Source organism: Podarcis tiliguerta (genome assembly GCF_965153285.1).
Source record: "Podarcis tiliguerta genome assembly, chromosome: 1".
Lineage (NCBI taxonomy): Eukaryota > Metazoa > Chordata > Lepidosauria > Squamata > Lacertidae > Podarcis > Podarcis tiliguerta.
The window spans coordinates 31873168-31891725 of NC_139534.1; the positions used below are offsets into that span (position 1 = coordinate 31873168).

Genomic DNA, 18558 nt, shown 5'->3' on the forward strand with positions numbered 1-18558 from the left:
ATTCTCCTAGAATAGGTGCCCTCCTGTACTACAACGGAACGCACTGTCTCCTCTCAGCATCTCGCGAGAGTCATACAGATTATTTCCCACGTTCTTATGCCTCATAAACCAAGCAGTAAGGAATGCGCAAGCCAGAAGTGCCTATGGGACAAAAGGCATTCAGTTAAAAATACACATGCGCAAAAACAGATGGGTACAAGCGAGTGAGCCATGGCTGCTACATTAGACAACAGAACGAGAGAAAATGTTGTAACAAAACTGAAATCTGATTCCCAAGGCCAAAAGTAGAAAAATGATCTGCTGTGAATTTTCACAAGAGGGAGATTTTCAGCTCTTCCCTGTATACTGATCAAACGAAAAGCCACATCTTCAGTTCACTGTGGTGATCTTTATTGCCTAAGACAAGAGTGGGAAACATGTGGCGTTCTATATGTTATTGGACTACAACACCCATCAGCTTTGATTACTGGCCCTGCTGGGAGTTGTAGTTCAACAACATCGGCAAGGACAAGGTTCCCCTACCTTAGGAGAAAATCCAAAAGTTGCTTTTAAATAATCCTTCCAAGTCGCAACTGCCTGAAGCAGCAAGTGAAAAATAACCATTCCATGATTTTCTCACAACCCCATCCAATATAAAGAATTTCCTTGGAACAGTGAAGATTAATCCAAAGCTCTTTCTCTTTCAGTGCTTCCTACAAATGTGCACTGTGTACACATTTATGTAAGTGGTTTTTGTTGTCTATTAGCATGTTTGCTATTAAATATATTGAAAGCACAGTATTTGCTGGCATCTCTAGTTTTAACAGATTACTGTTTACAAGTTGTTTCCATTAGCATACCATAGCTTCGCGCTTTTCTTCCACAGAGATATGGGCAGACGTTGGAATCCCTTCTCCCAGTAAAAATCCCAGTCTTGTCATCAGTTCCTGAGCCGCTGGTGAACAGCTTGATTCCTTCTCTGACTTTGTTTCTATGCAATAAAAGAAAATACTGTATGAAGGAGTACAGTGACTTGCTTTGCAAGAGTAACAACAACTTATAAGAAAAGAGATTCTGACTAAACATCAGAAATAACTTTCTGAAAGTAAGAGCTGTTTGGCAGTGAAATGGTCTCCCTCGCGAGGTAGTGGACTCTCCGTCATCGGAGGTTTTTAAGCAGAGGTTGGATGGCCATCTGTCATTGATGCTTTAGCTGAGATTCCTGCACTGCAGGGGGTTGGACTAGATGACCCTCAGGGTCCCTTCCAACTCTATGATTCTAGAAGAACAAGGCTCATTCAAGTCTGAATTCATTCTTGGGCCAATAGATTTCAAGAGAGAGAGAAACAACGAAATGGATTACCAGGGGATCTAATACTAAAGTTTTAAAACCTACGACACAATTCTGCCACCATGGGGCTCCTTTAGGTCCCACTGATTGCAAGGGAGACGGGTCAGCACACATTTAACTTTCTCATTGAAATCAAAGGGTCAAATGAGATGTGGCATGTGAAATGCGATCTGGTTCTCCAGTTATTTTCTTGTAAATTAAAAATTGGAGCAGGGCTGCTTCGAAGATATGGGAAATGGTGCTTGAGAAACTTATGTTCACATGGAGATCTTGAACTAAAGCATGCAGGTAACACATACTATTTGAATAGGGCAGTGGTTCTCAATTGGTGGTCTGTGGACCCCAGGGGGTCTGCGGAACTCACTCAGGGGGTCTGTGGCACATACTCAGCCAACAGTCTAGGATACTCTGCGAACATCACACAAGAGTACAGCACCCCCAAACACACAAGATTGCGGCACCCAAAGATGTGTGGTTTGGGGAACCATACTCTTGCATGGGTCAGGTGACTCTCCCGGAAGACACTCGTCCTGGTTTTGAGCTGGGACATGTTGGAAGGTATAGTGGCACCATTCACGTAATAAAACATACTACAGAGATATCAACATTTTCAAAAATAGGGGGTCCATGGCTTGGATTTGAAAAACAGGGGGTCCGGCTAATTGGGAACCAGTGGAATAGGGGATGAATATGACAAATGCCTAAATAATACCTGCAAAAAACCAAAAACATTCCACATGCAAATAGCAGGATAATTTAGATAGAATAAATAACATAGGAAGAACAGGTAAAAATACCTCCTCCTCCAGTCCCATTTTCTACAGGGCTATTATTAATATGTCTAAAAATGAAACACCTGGGATCCATTCACAAATCTCCCATATTGCATCTAGTTTGTCCCTCAATATGCTTTTCTCTGAATGATTTATGTCCCAGGTATTTTCAGAAAGCTATGAAATAGTACAATCTCAGGGAAATGTATCATTTCCTATACAAATGTGGTACAGTATTAATTTTACTGTTGCTTATGCCTACCTGTGCAACCATCCCAATTATCTCCCAATTTTTCTGTTTTTATGTTGCGTCATATACTACTTTTGTTGCTACTCTTATAGTTATTGAAAATTCAGTAAGTATTTTAAATTGTAAGCTGACCTGAGAACTTTTTGTTATAGGGTAGTCAATATAAATAAATAATATTGTTCTTTTGGTAGTGCCTTTCCCCTTTCACTTATTTGTGGGTGGGGGCACCTCAAGAAAAAAAAAGTAGGAACGTCAGTTTTTAAGAACCTGCAGCAAAGAACAGAGGTGCCCTTTAACAGGACAAGTTGAACTGCAAATACATTTGAACAACTGGCTCAGAAGGAATTACCAAAACACAATTCCACTAGCTTGTAGCAGACAAGACATCTGCTTAATCTTGAGCTGAACTAACAAACAGCCGGGGTCTTTGATAGAAAAGATTTAAGTGTTTTTTCCAATATCCTTCAAATGATGAAAACAACTCTGTATTACTCTTCCAATGAGGTCTTCCGTTCAGAGATTTGTTTTCACGGCATCTAATCCTTAAAAGAAAGTAATCTGCCGTTCCTTAATGTGACTGTGATAGGGGATATTTGCAAGGGAACTATCATTCAAGTATCATTTCTCTATTAAAGTTATTTGGTTCATACAAAATAGCGGTAGCTGGCACTACATTACTCTTAGCAAATTTTCATCCACTTGTCTTCAAGAATATCTGAACAGTAGCAGGATATATATATATATATATATATATATGAATCTGAATATGATACTTGAAATTTAATTTCCATATGCACTTTTAATAAGAGCTCTGCTATCTTCACAGATTTATAGCTGCTGGATATTCCGCAGTAATGATATTTCTAACAAGAAAAGCTTGGGTTCACCTAAAAAGGTGACCGTGAATCCATTATTAATTACACACAGAGGATGAGGTGAACTGGTAGCTCATTTTTACACTGCTATAACTTTGGCCTGTTTGTAAATAAAGACACATGAGCTAGGGCATTTTATTCAACTTGAGTAATTGAAGACACCACAAAATAGTTTGTCAGAATTTCCATATCCAAGCTCGTTTCCTTCCCTCATCCCAGTTCAGGGAGTTGGACTAGATGACTACTGGAGTCCCATCCAACTCTACAATTTTATGATTCTATGAAATAAATATGTGAATGTGCACAACCTGCAGTGGCACAGAGCAGGGCCTTTAGTGTTGTGGCACCCATTTATGGAATTTCTTCTCAGCTGACATCAGACAAGTGTCGTCATGCTAAAAACTTCTATTTCCCCAAGCATTCCAGGGCTGGTGATTTAGTCACATTTTACTTCAAGTCACTCTGTCATTTCCGGCAGTTTTAAATTGCATTCAAAATAACTCACTGTTTACATTGTTGGTTTTTGTATTTGTTTTACAAACGTTTATGATTAAGTAGCCTATTACTATTGAAAAAATAAAATAGCATCTATACACACATGTAGAATTGGCAACCCTCGATTTGGTAACATGTTTAAGTACCACCAGGAGCGGAAAGATATCTCTCTGGACTTCTATAAAACTGTCAGTCATAAACTGAACAAACAGGCACTTTCCCTTTCTTTGTGATGGTGAAAATGCTAGTAAAAAGGGGAGGGTGCTGTCTACAGTCTCAGCTGTAAGAGCAGCTGTCAAATCATCCACAAAAAAAATCATTTTATAATCAAGATGCTTCGATTCAAAAGCGTTACTGTAAATGGATGTTTCCCAACATTGGGAAGATGGATTCCAGGGTTTCTGCTACAGATGAAACAGTCGAGTGAAGTATTCCTTTTCTATTCTTCAAACACACACACAAACTACAATACTACAGATGTTTAAAGCCTTATCGGGGGGGGGGGCAGGATTCTGAATCAACATGAAAAGCAGGATTGTGCTGTAAAGCATTCTGGGTCTGGGCTAGGTACTGTTATAATACTCCAGAGATCTTGTTCTGGAGGAGGCTGTGAGGGGGCAAGTCGAAGCTTATTTGCATTTGTTTGGGAACCACAGGCATGTACAGTGGTACCTCGGGTTACATACTCTTCAGGTTACATACGCTTCAGGTTACAGACTCCGCTAACCCAGAAATAGTGCTTCAGGTTAAGAACTTTGCTTCAGGATGAGAACAGAAATTGTGCTCCGGCGGCGCGGCAGCAGCAGGAGGCCCCATGAGCTAAAGTGGTGCTTCAGGTTAAGAACAGTTTCAGGTTAAAAACGGACCTCTGGAACGAATTAAGTACTTAACCTGAGGTACCACTGTATATGACAGGCAAGGGCAACTGCATGAGCCTTTATAATGTTTAAATGTATGATTTGCCTTCATAGATTAATAAAATTGTAGAGTTGGAATGAGGGTCTTCTACATCCAACCCCTGGCAAAGCAGGAATCTTTTGACCAATGTGGGGCTCGAACCCACGACCTTGAGATTTGAGAGTCTCATGCTCTACCAACTGAGCTATCCCTGGCCGGCCCTGTGTCCCCCCAGAAAAAAGCACTGCTCAATACTATGATAAGCCTAATTCCAGAGACAAAAAGGCAGCTGAGCAGCTAAGGAGTTCCTTGTAACCCTGAGCTGATGTTCATGCATGTTTCTCATTTCTCCCTATTACTACTAACACCAAACTACTTCACCAGACTACAATCCACACCCAAAACCTAAGCTTTCGTTTGGGAATTATTATGTTAGGCTATTGAACAAAATTAATGTACAGAAGATGTTGGAACTGAAGCCTTTTAAGTATTTGAAATTTCAGATATTCAAAATACACATATAGGAATCCTCACTATATAAGAAATTGATACTTCCAATAGGATGTGGAAGAACAGAAACTACAGTTCTATTTGTTACTTTCCAAGAGCACTAACCCTTTGGGAATTCTGCCACCAACTAAGCAGAGAGGTCCAAGAAATTGCTTTTAAAGCCAACAGTAGTAAACAAATAAAGAGAACTTAAAAAAACAAAAGTAAACTTCTTGAGTTTAAAAAATGTTCACTACATACAAGTGATTATCTTAAACCGAGCTCAAAACATGAAACAGATGCTGTCACCACATTAAGAGTCAAATTCAGCATTTATACTGGTGATTTCTATATAAACAACTGAAAACAATGTGATTTAATGCCTTCAGATACATTACTGGAGTAGTTAAAGAGTTCACACAATACACTCTTGCCCCAAGTCCCAACTTTCCCTACACACACATATGAAGACAAAGGTGATGCATTATGAAGGCAGTGCAGCGTAATGGTTAAGAGTGTTGGACTATGACTTGGGAGACCAGGGTTCGGATCCCCACTCAGTCATGAAACTCCCTGGGTGACCTTGGGCCAGTGACTATCTCTTAGCCAACCTACCTCACAGGGTTGTTGTGAGGATGAAATGGGGAGGAGGAGAACCATGTACACCACCTTGAACACCTTGGAAGATGAAGGTGGTATATAAATGTAATAAGTAAAATAATAATAATAATAATAATAATAATAATAATAATAATAATAATAATAAAAAATACCCTGCCCATCTGGCTGGGTTTCCCCAGTCACTCTGGGTGGCTTCCAGTACATATAAAAAACATAATAAAATGGCAGACATTAAAAACTTCCCAATACAGGAGTGCTTTCAGGTGTCTTCTAAAAGTTGCGTAGTTCTTTATCTCCTTGGCATCTGATGGGAGGCCATTCCACATGGCGGGCGCCACCACCGAGAAGGCCCTCTCTGCCTGGTTCCCTGTAACTTCACTTCTCGTAGTGAGGGAACTGCCAGAAGCCCCTCGCAGCACCTTAGAGTCCGAGCTGAACGATGGAGGTGGAGACGCCCCTTCAGGTATACCAGGCCGAGGCCATTTAGGGCTTTAAAGGGCAGCAGCAACACTTTGAATTGTGCTCAGAAACATACTGGGAGCCAGTGAAGATCTTTCAGGACCGGTGTTACTATAGTCCCAGCGGCCACTCCCAGTCCCCAGTCTAGCTGCTGCATTCTGGATTAGTTGTAGTTTCAGAGTCACCTTCAAAGGTAGCCCCAAGTGGAGCGCACTGCAGTTATCCATGTGATTACGGATATGGCCACCAAGAGACTCCATTCTGGAAGGCTTTCACATTATAGAAGTAGGAATTCTCCCAGCTTTTTTGACATCTGACTCTCCCATCACTGTATCCAATGCAAGATGGCCACAATGTGTGAGGATGCCAACAGTTTGAAGAGCCACATCCCTCCCCCAATACAGCTAAGAAAGAGGTACAGTATGAATGAACCAAGAAACCACTAAACATCAATTTGTTTTTCAGTATAAATATTAATATTTACCTAACCTGGAAGTCAGAATAATGTACTTTCTTGTGGCAGAAACATAGAAACTCTTAATGTGTGATATCAGGGTGATGTTCTGGGAGAATGGCCCCCCCTTCCCCCCATTGCTAGTCATCTATTTGTGATCACTGCCACATCTTTCTAGTTATCTTTTAGTGCAGAGTATCCGTTCCATGTTGTATTATTAAAAATACAGATAAAAGGTTGAGCAGTTTAAAAGAGAAATCCACACATTTCACTTTTTGCTCCTGCAAGAAAACAATCATGTCATTTAGAGACCAAAGGAAGCTAAAGCTGCTCCACAGAAGCGACTTTTTAAGCCAATGTTTCTGTTCACTCCCACACAACCACACTCAGCCTGCAGAGACAGCCATTTGAACCTCACACTCTGATCAGCAACCATACAGCAAACACAGAGAACATAGCCTGCCAACAATGAGAAACCAGGGTGACACTTTTCTTGACAGATGCACAAGGCACGACAGTCTTTTTGCCTTTATTGGCCTCTGTGGAAAGGGAAAATAAAATGTGGGCTTTGGTAGCAGACAGAAGGGCCTCGAGTACATTCTCTCCCTCATTAAGAGGATACTGTAGCCTCTTCCAGCCTCTTCACACTAGTGTAATTACGAGGAGGAAGAGGAGGAGGAAGAAGAAGGAGGAGGAGGAAGTGGGATAGTGGCTGCAGATCCTGCCCCCACCAGGCAGGGCTGGACTTACCATAAGGCAGAGTGAGGCTCCTGCTGTAGGCAATAAATGTCCCGCCTAACCTGGCTCCTACTGCCTTCAGGTACAGCGAAGGATGCTGTCAAAGTAGCATTCAATTGCCTGCCTAGCTGACATCTGTACATGGAATCTCTTTTGCCTGTCACTCTGCTGATCATCCACAGTGGGTGGAAAACATCTCTCAAGGGAAGCCTGCAATATGGACATGAGCTTTCCCCCAATTGGGAGAATCTATGTGCTTGCAGCAAGGTCCCTTTTAGAGAGGTCTCTTCTGCAAATGAAGGTAAGGAACCTGTGTGTGGAAGGAATGCCTGGAAAGAACTTGTGTGCACATTACATCACCTTTGAAATTTGGTGTATGCCATGAAGGAGTAAGCTGTGGCCTTTCTGCTTGTCTGCGACATACCACAGCATCCATACAAATGGTTGCTGCTGTGCCCAAAAATACCACTTATTGATACATCTGCCATCTCATCAGTTTGCTTTAATCCATTCAGTAAGGATCTCCCTTTAAAATTAGAAATAGTCTACTCCTTTCCTTCTGAGAATGTTGATTACTGTGGAATAATCAGTTTTGTAGCCAAACAAGAACTATTTATTCACATGAACTCCATACCTAGAGATGTTGTTTATTTTATGATTATATTTAGGGCACTAGTGGCAAGTCTCCTTTAGTCAGAAAGGGCTTAAAATGTTAGACAATCAGTTTCTTTACCATCTCTGATGTTATTGTTTTAATCATTATGGCAACATAGTATGTGCAGGCTAATGGCAAAATGGCAGTGAAATTTGCCGCCATATGGGAGTCAGAGGATGGAGACTTAAGCCACCCAAACCAGTGAACAATGATCAGTATTTCAGGATTTATAACCTCTCTAGCTCAGAAAGCCTAGATCCACTTTGCTGAAGAGAGAGTTACTAATCAGTGGGTCATGAGAGGTGATGGATGTATAAAGCACCCCTATGCGGAAACAAAATGCAACCTTTCCACCGCAAAAAGGGGGCTTCCCTATTAAACAACAATACTGTAGCAATATTTGACTGTCAATCCTGCATGACCAGTATGCACATGTCTGAAGAAAATAAACTGAGTGAAAATAAAATGTTGGAGGAAGAAACCATCCACACAACATGCATATTGTTAAGTGTTCAGCTCCTTCAATTTGAAACCTACGAGAGATGGAACATACTTGAACTTGTTGCTTTGGAATTTGAGGAGGGGGGGAATGAAACTGCAGAAAGACACAGAATTTAAGCTACAGAAGTTAGACTGGCCTGTAGAAGAAATAGCGCCATACACTTTTGTGTATATCCAAATCAAGATATGCATAAAAATGTGGGAAAGGTGCCAGGAAGGAATATTCCTAGAAACTTTCTGCACCTCCAATAAGAAGAGATGGTGAGAACTCAGGTCTTAAATTCAAAGCACAAAAAAAACAAGGGAATATCCAATTTAACTTGATGTTATAGGTTGTTTCTGTTGGTGTCAATTAGGCTGTAAATCTAAAACATCACAGTGAATATGAAATCCTCATTATTATACAAATACTTACACAGCATGTTGATTGTCATTTTGCCCTGACATTCTCTGAAACTGCACTTTGTTATGTGGTAGTCAAATTTAATGAACTAGGAACTTTTCAAGAATACCAATTAACTCCAGGGTCGGGCTGCTACCAGCTTTGCCAACACAGTCATCTATTGTTATTGCTGTCTGATTTAGCAAGCATTTTAACGGCAGTGGCAAGACACAGCACTTCAACATGGCATCAGCATAACGTACTCCGTTGTTAAAACTTGAAAGCAAGTCCAGAAACGGAATTCAAACAGGCCTCGCACATTAAAAGTGACCCACAACTCTCACACTTAATTTTGCTTGAAGACTGTGTATACATCGTTCAAGAATTTTAGACTGCTAGACATGGCACATAACGAACCTATCACAAGATCTGCAAAGCCAAGATCTGCACAAAGGGCTCAATTCTTACTTGTTTTTGTAGCCGCTTCGCTTTCAAGTCGAAGTCCAGTCATTAAGTCGAAAGGAAAGCACTCCGAACACACATGCTTACCATTCTGGTTGGGATCTGTCGGCTCCAACACTTTCCTCATTGGTACGGCGACTGCATCTCCTGGTATCCGGGGACTTTCTACATACTTGGGCTTCCTGATGGGACCTGAAATGCGGAAAGATCTCAAACTTGCCTTTTTCTCACACAGAACACAAATTACAGAGGACCAGAACAACTCTAAAAGCAGAAATGCACGTTGCAGACGGAGACAATACACACACAACACATGCTATAATAAAGACAGTGAACTCTCGTACTTCCACTCTCGCTGTCTGTTGTCAGGGGGAAAAAGCAGCAACAGCAAGCTTTAGTCAGGCTCACTTTTTGGAATGTAAACTGTGCTGTGGAACAAAAGCAGTTTCCTTGCTGCGGTGCTCTTGAATCAGCCTCCAGCCTATGTAAAGAGGGTGACTTTGACATGGTCAAAACTCACACAGCTCTGGAGTTGGCCTCTCTAGGCAGAGCCTCTGTTTTTCTGCTTCAATTCGAAGATAACCCTGTTTACTAGTATAATCTTTGAAGCTGGGAGGCAAGGATTACAAAGCGGACAGCTTGCAACATTAACACTCTAAATACTCCAGTCCAGCAGCTTTATATTACTGAGTACAGTATTTTTACCCAGGCGAATGACGCACAACGTTGATTGTAAGACGGTGGGCAGGGCGGGAGGAAGAAAGGAGAGAAATATCTGTTCAGCTGCTACGGTAGCTCTTCAGTGTTTTCAATAATAATAAAAATAAAAGAGGGAGAGATTTTGCTAACTGGTGGCTAAAATCAAACGTACTATGTAATTTATAAGCGCGTCGTTCACTTTTGAGGTTGGAGTAACTGTTCATCAAAGGAGTTCATCAAATGTAAGAGAATGAATTTAGTACTTTCATTCTACTATTTAAATTATTGATAGCTGTGTTCTTTGCTGAATGCAATTGCAGGAAACATTAAATGCACAACAGAATTTCTAGTCACCAAAACACCCCCCACAATGAGAACAATACTGCCATCTAAAGGTTCTTTAGAGAAACAGAAATTGCTTTTAAGTAAGCCAACAGGCCTTATCCTAGGATTCTGCTTTGCTGGGCTGACCCCAGGGCCAATACCAGTCTTAATGTATCACAGTTCTATTCACTCCCAGTAGCAGAGATGACAAGGGAACAAAAACCACCAGAGATAAGATCCAACGCAGCATCAGCAACTACAACCCCTCACACAAAATCCTTGGCATCTCTACCACTACCTACCAATTTTGGCATTTTAACTCTGAAAATTCCTCTACAGCACCATGTTTTTTTTTAAAAAACCCACAACCATAGACATAAGCAACAAACTGGGTTGCCATCACTACATCATGGGTCTCTGTCATACTGCCTCACAAACATAAAACTCTCCAAGCATGCTGCCAAGAAGATCCACCCCACAGGAGAGGACTCAGCTGCTAGCAGACTTGCGTGAAGAACCCATAGGAAGAGGCTCTGGATCTCAGTATGATACTGATGGTTCCATATAGCTAATATAGTTCAATAGAGCTACAGAGCACACACACACACATTTCCATCTGTATGCATGTGGCGGAAAGAAGCATTTTCCCATGGAGAGCTACTACAAAGTCATGTAAGGAAACAGGGCCTGACTTAGATATTGTGCTGCCCGAGGCAGCGACAAAATGGCAACTGTTCCCCATTCCGAAATAAACTACAAACTGAACCTGGACCTCCACTGCACTTGAGACAGCAGGATAGTTTAGGGGACCCAGGACAGGCCATACAGCACCCACAGAGGGGAATAGCCAGATCCCACATTTTCTGCCCTAGGTGGTTGCCAAATGGTTGGGCCAATCTGAAAAGGAAGGGTGCACATACCACAATTGTGGCTCACTGAAGGCCACAGAAGGCACTGGTAATTCAGTGGGAAAGGGCAGCACAATTGGGAACAAAATGCAGCCTCCACAAATCCAAGCTTACCCTTTTAGAGGAACTGCTGGCAACAATAATTTTAAATGGGGATGAGGGTGGACCATGGGCAGATCCCCCCCCCCTTATTTTTACAGATTCTTCATTGAACTGCACTTTAAATGTAAAACTCCGTAACTGATTGGTTGTTATCATTTTATTATAATCAATAATATACATATTTAAAGAAACCAGAACCAAAACAGTAATTTTAGATGGGGAAAGGAAAGGTAGAAGAACTGTAACAGATGATCTCATACCACACAGCAACACCCCTAAGTGCAAAGCCACAGAAGTATACAAAAAGAAAACTACAGAAGTACAGTATACAAAAAGAAAAATAGGACGGGACTTTTCTAGGGTTCCAGCCTCACTCAGGTATTTGTCTGCAACAGTCCTGCCCTAGCACGCTTGCTTCCATTTTGCCCAGACTCCATTCATTCATTAGATTCCCATAGCTCTTAACTGTGCCAAAACAATCCTCTCTCATCCAGCTGGTGTAACTTGTGGTTTAGATTGCTCTTGAAATAATAAAGATACCCCACTTTCCAGTAAACTGTAGTAATAAAAAATTCAGCTGGCAAAGTTTGGAGAGCACAGCTTATCTTTATATGGCAAATGACGTATTACAGATCTGTGTGGAATTATAAGACAAAAGATAAAATGGAAGCCAAAGGGTTTTATGAAGCACATTATAAATGTGTGTATGTATAAACAGAGGGGGAAATAGGAGAGCTATACATATAGCTAATTACTATAAATCACAAAGTGCCCTGTAACCATTTTAGGTAAACAAAGGCATAATACTCCCAAGAACATTTGAGGGACATAAAACCAAACTGGGTTTAAGACAGAAGTGGATAAATTTATTAAGGCTACCTTGTCATTTTTATTATACTACCTTAGTTGTGGCCCATTGGATTCAGAAATCAACCACCCTCGTGAATATCACCTTATTCCTTCCACATCAGAAATTAGCAATGATCAGGAATGTTAGATGATAAAATAAAGGAGGAACAAATCTACCAGTGGTACACGGCATCTTATTGTTAAAATAAGACGAATGGAACAAGAAATGATAAATGTTGAAAATGTGCACAAACCAAATCTGCTGCTCTCCCTCCTGCCCCCGTCCCTAATGTCTGGTTCAATTGTTCATAGATAAAAATATATGCAAATACTATAGCCCATACAATTGGACTAACAGTAGATTATACCCTTCCTCAGAGTCCACTGCTGATATTACTGCTGCTGATAGTATGTGTGGTATTCGCTATTAAAACATTTATATCATGCCTCTGCCATTCAAAATGTTCCAGATCAAATCAGATAGAAATGAGTCAGGAATGCATCAAACCACGCAACACAGCAGGTAATCAAGAGCATAATATTCAGCAGTGAGATTTAGGAACCAGTCACAACACAAGCTTGGAGGAATAAAAATGTTTTGGTTTTTCATCTAAAGGCTACAAGAGAAGGGGGTGGTTCTGATTTAACAGGACAAGGAGTTCCACAAACTGGGAAAGTGGGCAGGCAGGAACTTATGGGAGGGGGACGGTGCTGTAAGTAACATGGTGCCAAGCTCTTAATGGCTTTAAAAAGGTCATATCCAGGGCTTTGAACTGAGCTTGGAAATAAACTGGAAGTCAGTGTAGGTAGAAAAAGCGAGTCACATGCTTCATGTAAAACAGATTATTGTTGTAATAATAATAATAATAATAATAATAATAATAATAATAATTTATTATTTATACCCCGCCCATCTGGCTGGGCTTCCCCAGCCACTCTGGGCGGCTTCCAAAAGAATATTAAAATACATCAAACATTAAAAGCTTCCCTAAACAGGGCTGCCTTCAGATGTCTTCTAAAAGTCTGGTAGTTGTTGTTCTCTTTGACATCTGGTGAGAGGGTGTTCCACAGGGAAGGCGCCATTACCAAGAAGGCCCTCTGCCTGGTTCCCTGTAACTTGGCTTCTCGCAGTGAGGGAACCGCCAGAAGGCCCTCGGTGCTGGGCCTCAGTGTCCGGGTAGAACGATGGGGGTGGAGACCCTCCTTCAGATATACTGGACCAAGGCCGTTTAGGGCTTTAAAGGTCAGCACCAACACTTTGAATTGTGCTCGGAAACGTATGTCATTTATGTTTAAGTTTGGAATTAATAAAATATGGGGTTTTAAAAAAAGACTCTGGTTAGAACTCTTGCTTCCAAATTTTGGACTAGCTTATGTTTCCAAACACTTTTTAAAGGCAGCTGCTTGTAAAGACTGTTAACAGTAATCCAATTCTTGAAGCAACTATGGCATGCTTGATTACAGCTAGGTCTCACTTCTTGCGCAACGGCTGCAGCTGGCACACCAGCCTAAGTTGGGCAACAGCACTCCTAGTCACAGCAGCCACCCGGCCATCCAGAAACAAAGCTGTATCCAGGAGCATTGTCAAGTTGTGGGCTCAATTCTTCAGAAGCAGTGAAACCATACCAAACCAAACTGTATCCTCATCCCCAGAAACAGTAGTCTTGGAGCTCAGCACCATTCGTAAAGATAAAGCACTTTATCTGTGACACCACATGGCGCTGTAGAGTCCCCTCTTTCACCAACAGGACTTCCCTGTATGACGTTTACAAGGCGTTTAACTGAATCACATTTTTTGATGCGTCTTGATCCAGCCTCGCTCACCTGAAGCATCTGTTTTGCCCTGATTAAGTCTCAGTTTGCTATCTCACATCCAGTCCACTACCAATTCTAACCACCACTGCAAGACCTTGGCTGCCTTTCTTGAATATGTAGGAAATGAGAGGTAAAAGTTGGGTGTTGATGATGACACCGCACTTCAAAATCCCTAGACAATCCCCTCCTCCTAGAAGTTTCTTATAGGTACACAGGAGACAAGATGGAATGTTGTGGGACGTTATAGGTCAGAGATCATGGTGCCAAGAAATAGATCCTCCAGTGTCACCGTCTCAAAAGCGCCTCTAAAGGAAAGACCAAGTCTATACAAAACAGAACCTCTCACCAAGTCCCATTGTGCCCAGACAGTCCAGAAGAATACCACTAGTCATTAGTTTCAAAAGCTGCCGAGGGGTGCCACAGAAACAACATGGATTTCATCCTGTTGTGGCTCATCCACAAGTTCCACTAAGATTATCTCCATCCCAAGACCAAGTTAGAATGAGGCTGGGCCAAAAGTTCTCACAAGGGGCATTTTAGCTAAATCAGGGCCTACCAGCCCCCCACTATCCTGTTTTGCAGCTGTTGTGCTTTGCCTGGTAGCCAGTGGCTGTTGCAGCTCAAACAGCATCGTTATTTGGGATGTGGAAGCAAAATTACCTGGTGGCTGCAGCACCCTTACTGGTAAAGCAGGGACTGCTATTCCCTCCCTTCCTCCACCCCTGAATGTTCCTCATGACATGGTGGCAATACTTCTGGAATTGGTACCGCTGCGGCAGGAAGGTAAACAGCATTTCCGTGCGCTCTGGTTTCCGTTGCAATGTTCTGTTGCACCAGAAGTGGTTTAGTCATGCTAGCCATATGACCCGGAAAGCTGTCTGTGGACAAATGCCAGCTCCCTCACCTGAAAGCAAGATGAGCACTGCAAACCCATAGTTGCCTTTGACTGGACTTAACCATCCAGGGGTCCTTTAGCTTTCACTGTAGTTATTTGCCGCATCGTGCTAAATAATCCCTACCTAAATCAGACTGACCATATCTGTTACTCCCTGTTCCCTTTAGCCTGTAGTCTATAGTTTGGCTCAAGAATTTAAGGACTGTCTTCAAAAACAGCCAGTCATAAAATCAGGGATCTAATATGTTGCACATCAGAGGTTTGCCCTCTGTGGGTCGGAAGGCGACTGGAACAGTGAAGGATGGAGGAGATATAGTTTATTTTCTCCCCCCCCTCATGTGTGTAAAGGTTGTAAAATATCCGAACTCCTGAAGAAGACTCTGCTATTCTAGCATTCCATAAAGAAGTACTTAATATTCATAGTTCAGCTCAGGAAAAAAAACCCCAAATCCAAAACATAAAAGACAAGCTGGAATTAACCAAAGAGGATTTTAAAATTAAATAATCCATAATCCTCCTGTACTCTGAATTCATATTATACAGAACACTGTGTTCTTACATTCTTGTCTATGGCTTTAAAACACACACAGTGCATGGTGGTTTTATTATAACAATCTTCTCCTGCAGGAACTTAAATGTCACCCCCAAGGTGTAAAATAAAACAGCTTTATTCTTTGGGTCAGCTTAGCAGTCAATACAGCTTTATTAAAAAAAAGCCACCTCCTCATATTTCTTACCCAAGACACTAACTAGTCTAAACATAACAATTGCTTCTCCCCTCCCCCCCCCAACATGAAGAAGAAGGATCAGTTTTAAAAAATGTAAGGTGATGCTGGTCATTGATAATACCTGTCTGCTTTGATCTATACAATTTTTTTAGAAGCTCTATAAAGTAGGCAAACTATTAACCTTCGTGCTCTCAACATACTCGTTCCCAAGATAAAGTGCTCAGATGATCTCAGAAAAAGGTTTCTTTGGATGAAAACTTTTGTATGTCTTGTTTATATTATGCTTCATGCTACATGTAAACATTTCCGTGTTTATTTGAGGGTCTGTTACTCCACTTGTATTTTACAATGAGTCCATGACAGGTAGAAATAAATAAATCTGACCTGCCTTGATATATCACTTCATCCAAATAAATAACGTATCATTGAAAATATGAGCATCTCTCATCTTTATCTACCAGAATTAGTGGCTGCAAGATCCACAGTTCTGCATTCTAAGTTTTCCTCTTGAGTTTCAAAGACTGCAGAAACTAAAATATTCACGTAATTTGAACAAGCTTCCTGACTTCACATGTTTTTTCACATGTTAGAATGCTCCTTGAGTCTGATGGTATATTTTAAACATCCATCAATTTAATTTTACTTGATGCAGAAGAAAGAGGAATCTGAGAAACATTAACAAGGAAGAATAGTCAGGGACTACGTTGGGGGGGGGGGGAAGGCCTTCAACATGTGGCAGGAACAATATGCCTGGCAATTTCCCAGTTGTACTCCTGGGACAAAACTTGAAGATGTTCTGTATTCTGAAACATTTTAGAGTACTTTTCTCTACATCAAATCCCAAGAGTGCCATTCATTTAGTAATTAAGTCAAAACACAGTAGCAGAGCTATCATCACCAACATTACTACAATTCAATCTTGGGTTTAAGAGATTTTCAGAAGCATGAGTTGGCTTTACAGCATTATTTTAAAATGAAACTTTTTAAAAGTATGTTACTCATCATTCTAAGAGGAAGATATTTCATAAGAGACTTATTCGGTGTTTCAACTTCAGGCATCTGGGAAGGCGGAAAGGAGAAACAAACCCACCCCTAGGGTGTTTGCATCTCTCATCAAGCAACTGGCTGATGTCTGCCTTCTAGACAGGTGGGTCAGAAGCTATGCAGGCCTGCTTCAAAGGGAAAACAGATCAGCAGGTGTATATACTGGGGCATATGACCCAGCATGCACTGTCCACTAGAATTCAGTGACCCAAGAGTCAAATTGCATGTGGCAATACATTGTGTGACCATTTTCTCCAGGGCTGGATTGCAGGAAGCTACCATCCAGTTTGGAAGACTGTACTTTCCTTGCAGCTGCTTCTATTATCTAATAGTAAAGGACCCCTGACCATTAGGTCCAGTCGTGGCCGACTCTGGAATTGCAGCGCTCATCTCGCTTTATTGGCCGAGGGAGCCGGCCTACAGCTTCCGGGTCATGTGGCCAGCATGACTAAGCTGCTTCTGGCGAATCAGAGCAGCGCACGGAAACACCATTTACCTTCCCGCCAGAGTGGTACCAATTTATCTACTTGCACTTTGACGTGCTTTCGAACTGCTAGGTTGGCAGGAGCTGGGACCGAGCAACGGGAGCTCACCCCATCGCGGCGATTCAAACCGCTGACCTTCTGTTTGGCAAGTCCTAGGCTCTGTGGTTTAACCCACAGCGCCACCCGAGTCTAATAGCATGCACAAAATGAGGGTTTGGAATCTTAGACTAGGGGCCAAACGCAGCCCTCCAGATATCTTTATCTGGCCACACCCTCTCTTCCCAGGACACACCTCTCACTAGTTCTGCTTCACACTAAGTGCTTTTGACTGGCTGCAATATTTCTTTAAACTGAAATACGCCTCTTGATTGTTTCCATGGAGAGAAATGGAGATGTGTATGTGGAAACCTGTGACTGTTGTGTGGGTGGACTGTAGCCCACTCACAGCCACTACCCTGTCCACCTTTTTCTCAGGCTTCACCCTGGATGGCTGTCAAGAAAGAATGCAGCCTTTAGACTGAAAAAGCTTCCCAACTCTTGAAATAACCTAAAGTAGCTTTAGAAGTGATTGGAAACCAGTGATCAAGGAAGGAAGCACAAAGCACTCGTGCCATTAACATTTGATGGAGAACGTCCCCAGAACAAGTTGCATGAGCAATTGTCAGGTCTCATTCAGGTTCCAGGTGTTCCAGATCTAGAACCAGAAAGGGGAGACATGGGTATACATCCAAATGGGCCAGAAACAGGTGTAAAGGGTGTTCAAAACAGTCAGGGATTGGGCTTCAAGGCAGCAAAAGAGGATCAAGAGGGGCACAAGCTAATGGGTTGTCAAAAACCAAGCAGGGGTCAAGATCCAACAGAGCAGAAGCTTAGGTAGTTTGCTGCACAATCTGAGATTGTTACTTAGCTTTCGAAGTGGAAACTCAAATTCAGTATTATTATTGTTTTTGCTTATATTTTGTATATAAATATGGAATAATTTGTACTGTATAGCTACTGGAGAATTTGTATGGCATTCTGTGGTTTAAAGCAAATGGCTTGTGTTTGTTTTCTTTAAATATTAATAACATTCTTCTTTAAAGAAAAATAAGCCTAACTGTAGAATTCATGGCAGGCAAGAAGTCGGAAATTTAGATTTGCATTACCACAGTAAGGGGAAAGGGCTGTTTCATTTTCCCATCACTCAGTGTTAAGGGAACTGGGAAGATAACAGTACATAAAGAATGAGTTTCTGCCTCAAGCACAGTCCTACTCTGGCTTACTGCATCCCTTCCAGCTCAGGTGTTGACAACATGTTCCTTCTCCTACATGATGAGTGTCTGATGCTG

At 41.7% G+C, this 18558-nt stretch overlaps 1 protein-coding gene across 4 annotated transcripts in view; it reads right to left on the reverse strand.

The window, feature by feature from the left end:
- The window catches only part of TANC1 (tetratricopeptide repeat, ankyrin repeat and coiled-coil containing 1), a 137406-nt gene that overhangs the window by 36703 nt on the left and 82145 nt on the right, over positions 1 to 18558 (reverse strand). For 2 of the 4 annotated variants that reach the window (XM_083405148.1, XM_083405147.1), the window contains exons 4-5: positions 9469 to 9573; positions 840 to 970 (exon numbers count right to left, since the gene is read on the reverse strand). In XM_083405148.1, the coding sequence (XP_083261274.1) occupies positions 840 to 970; positions 9469 to 9573 (236 nt within the window). The remainder of the gene's footprint in view (positions 1 to 839; positions 971 to 9468; positions 9574 to 18558) is intronic. The other 2 variants (XM_083405150.1, XM_083405149.1) reach the window with 1 other exon arrangement.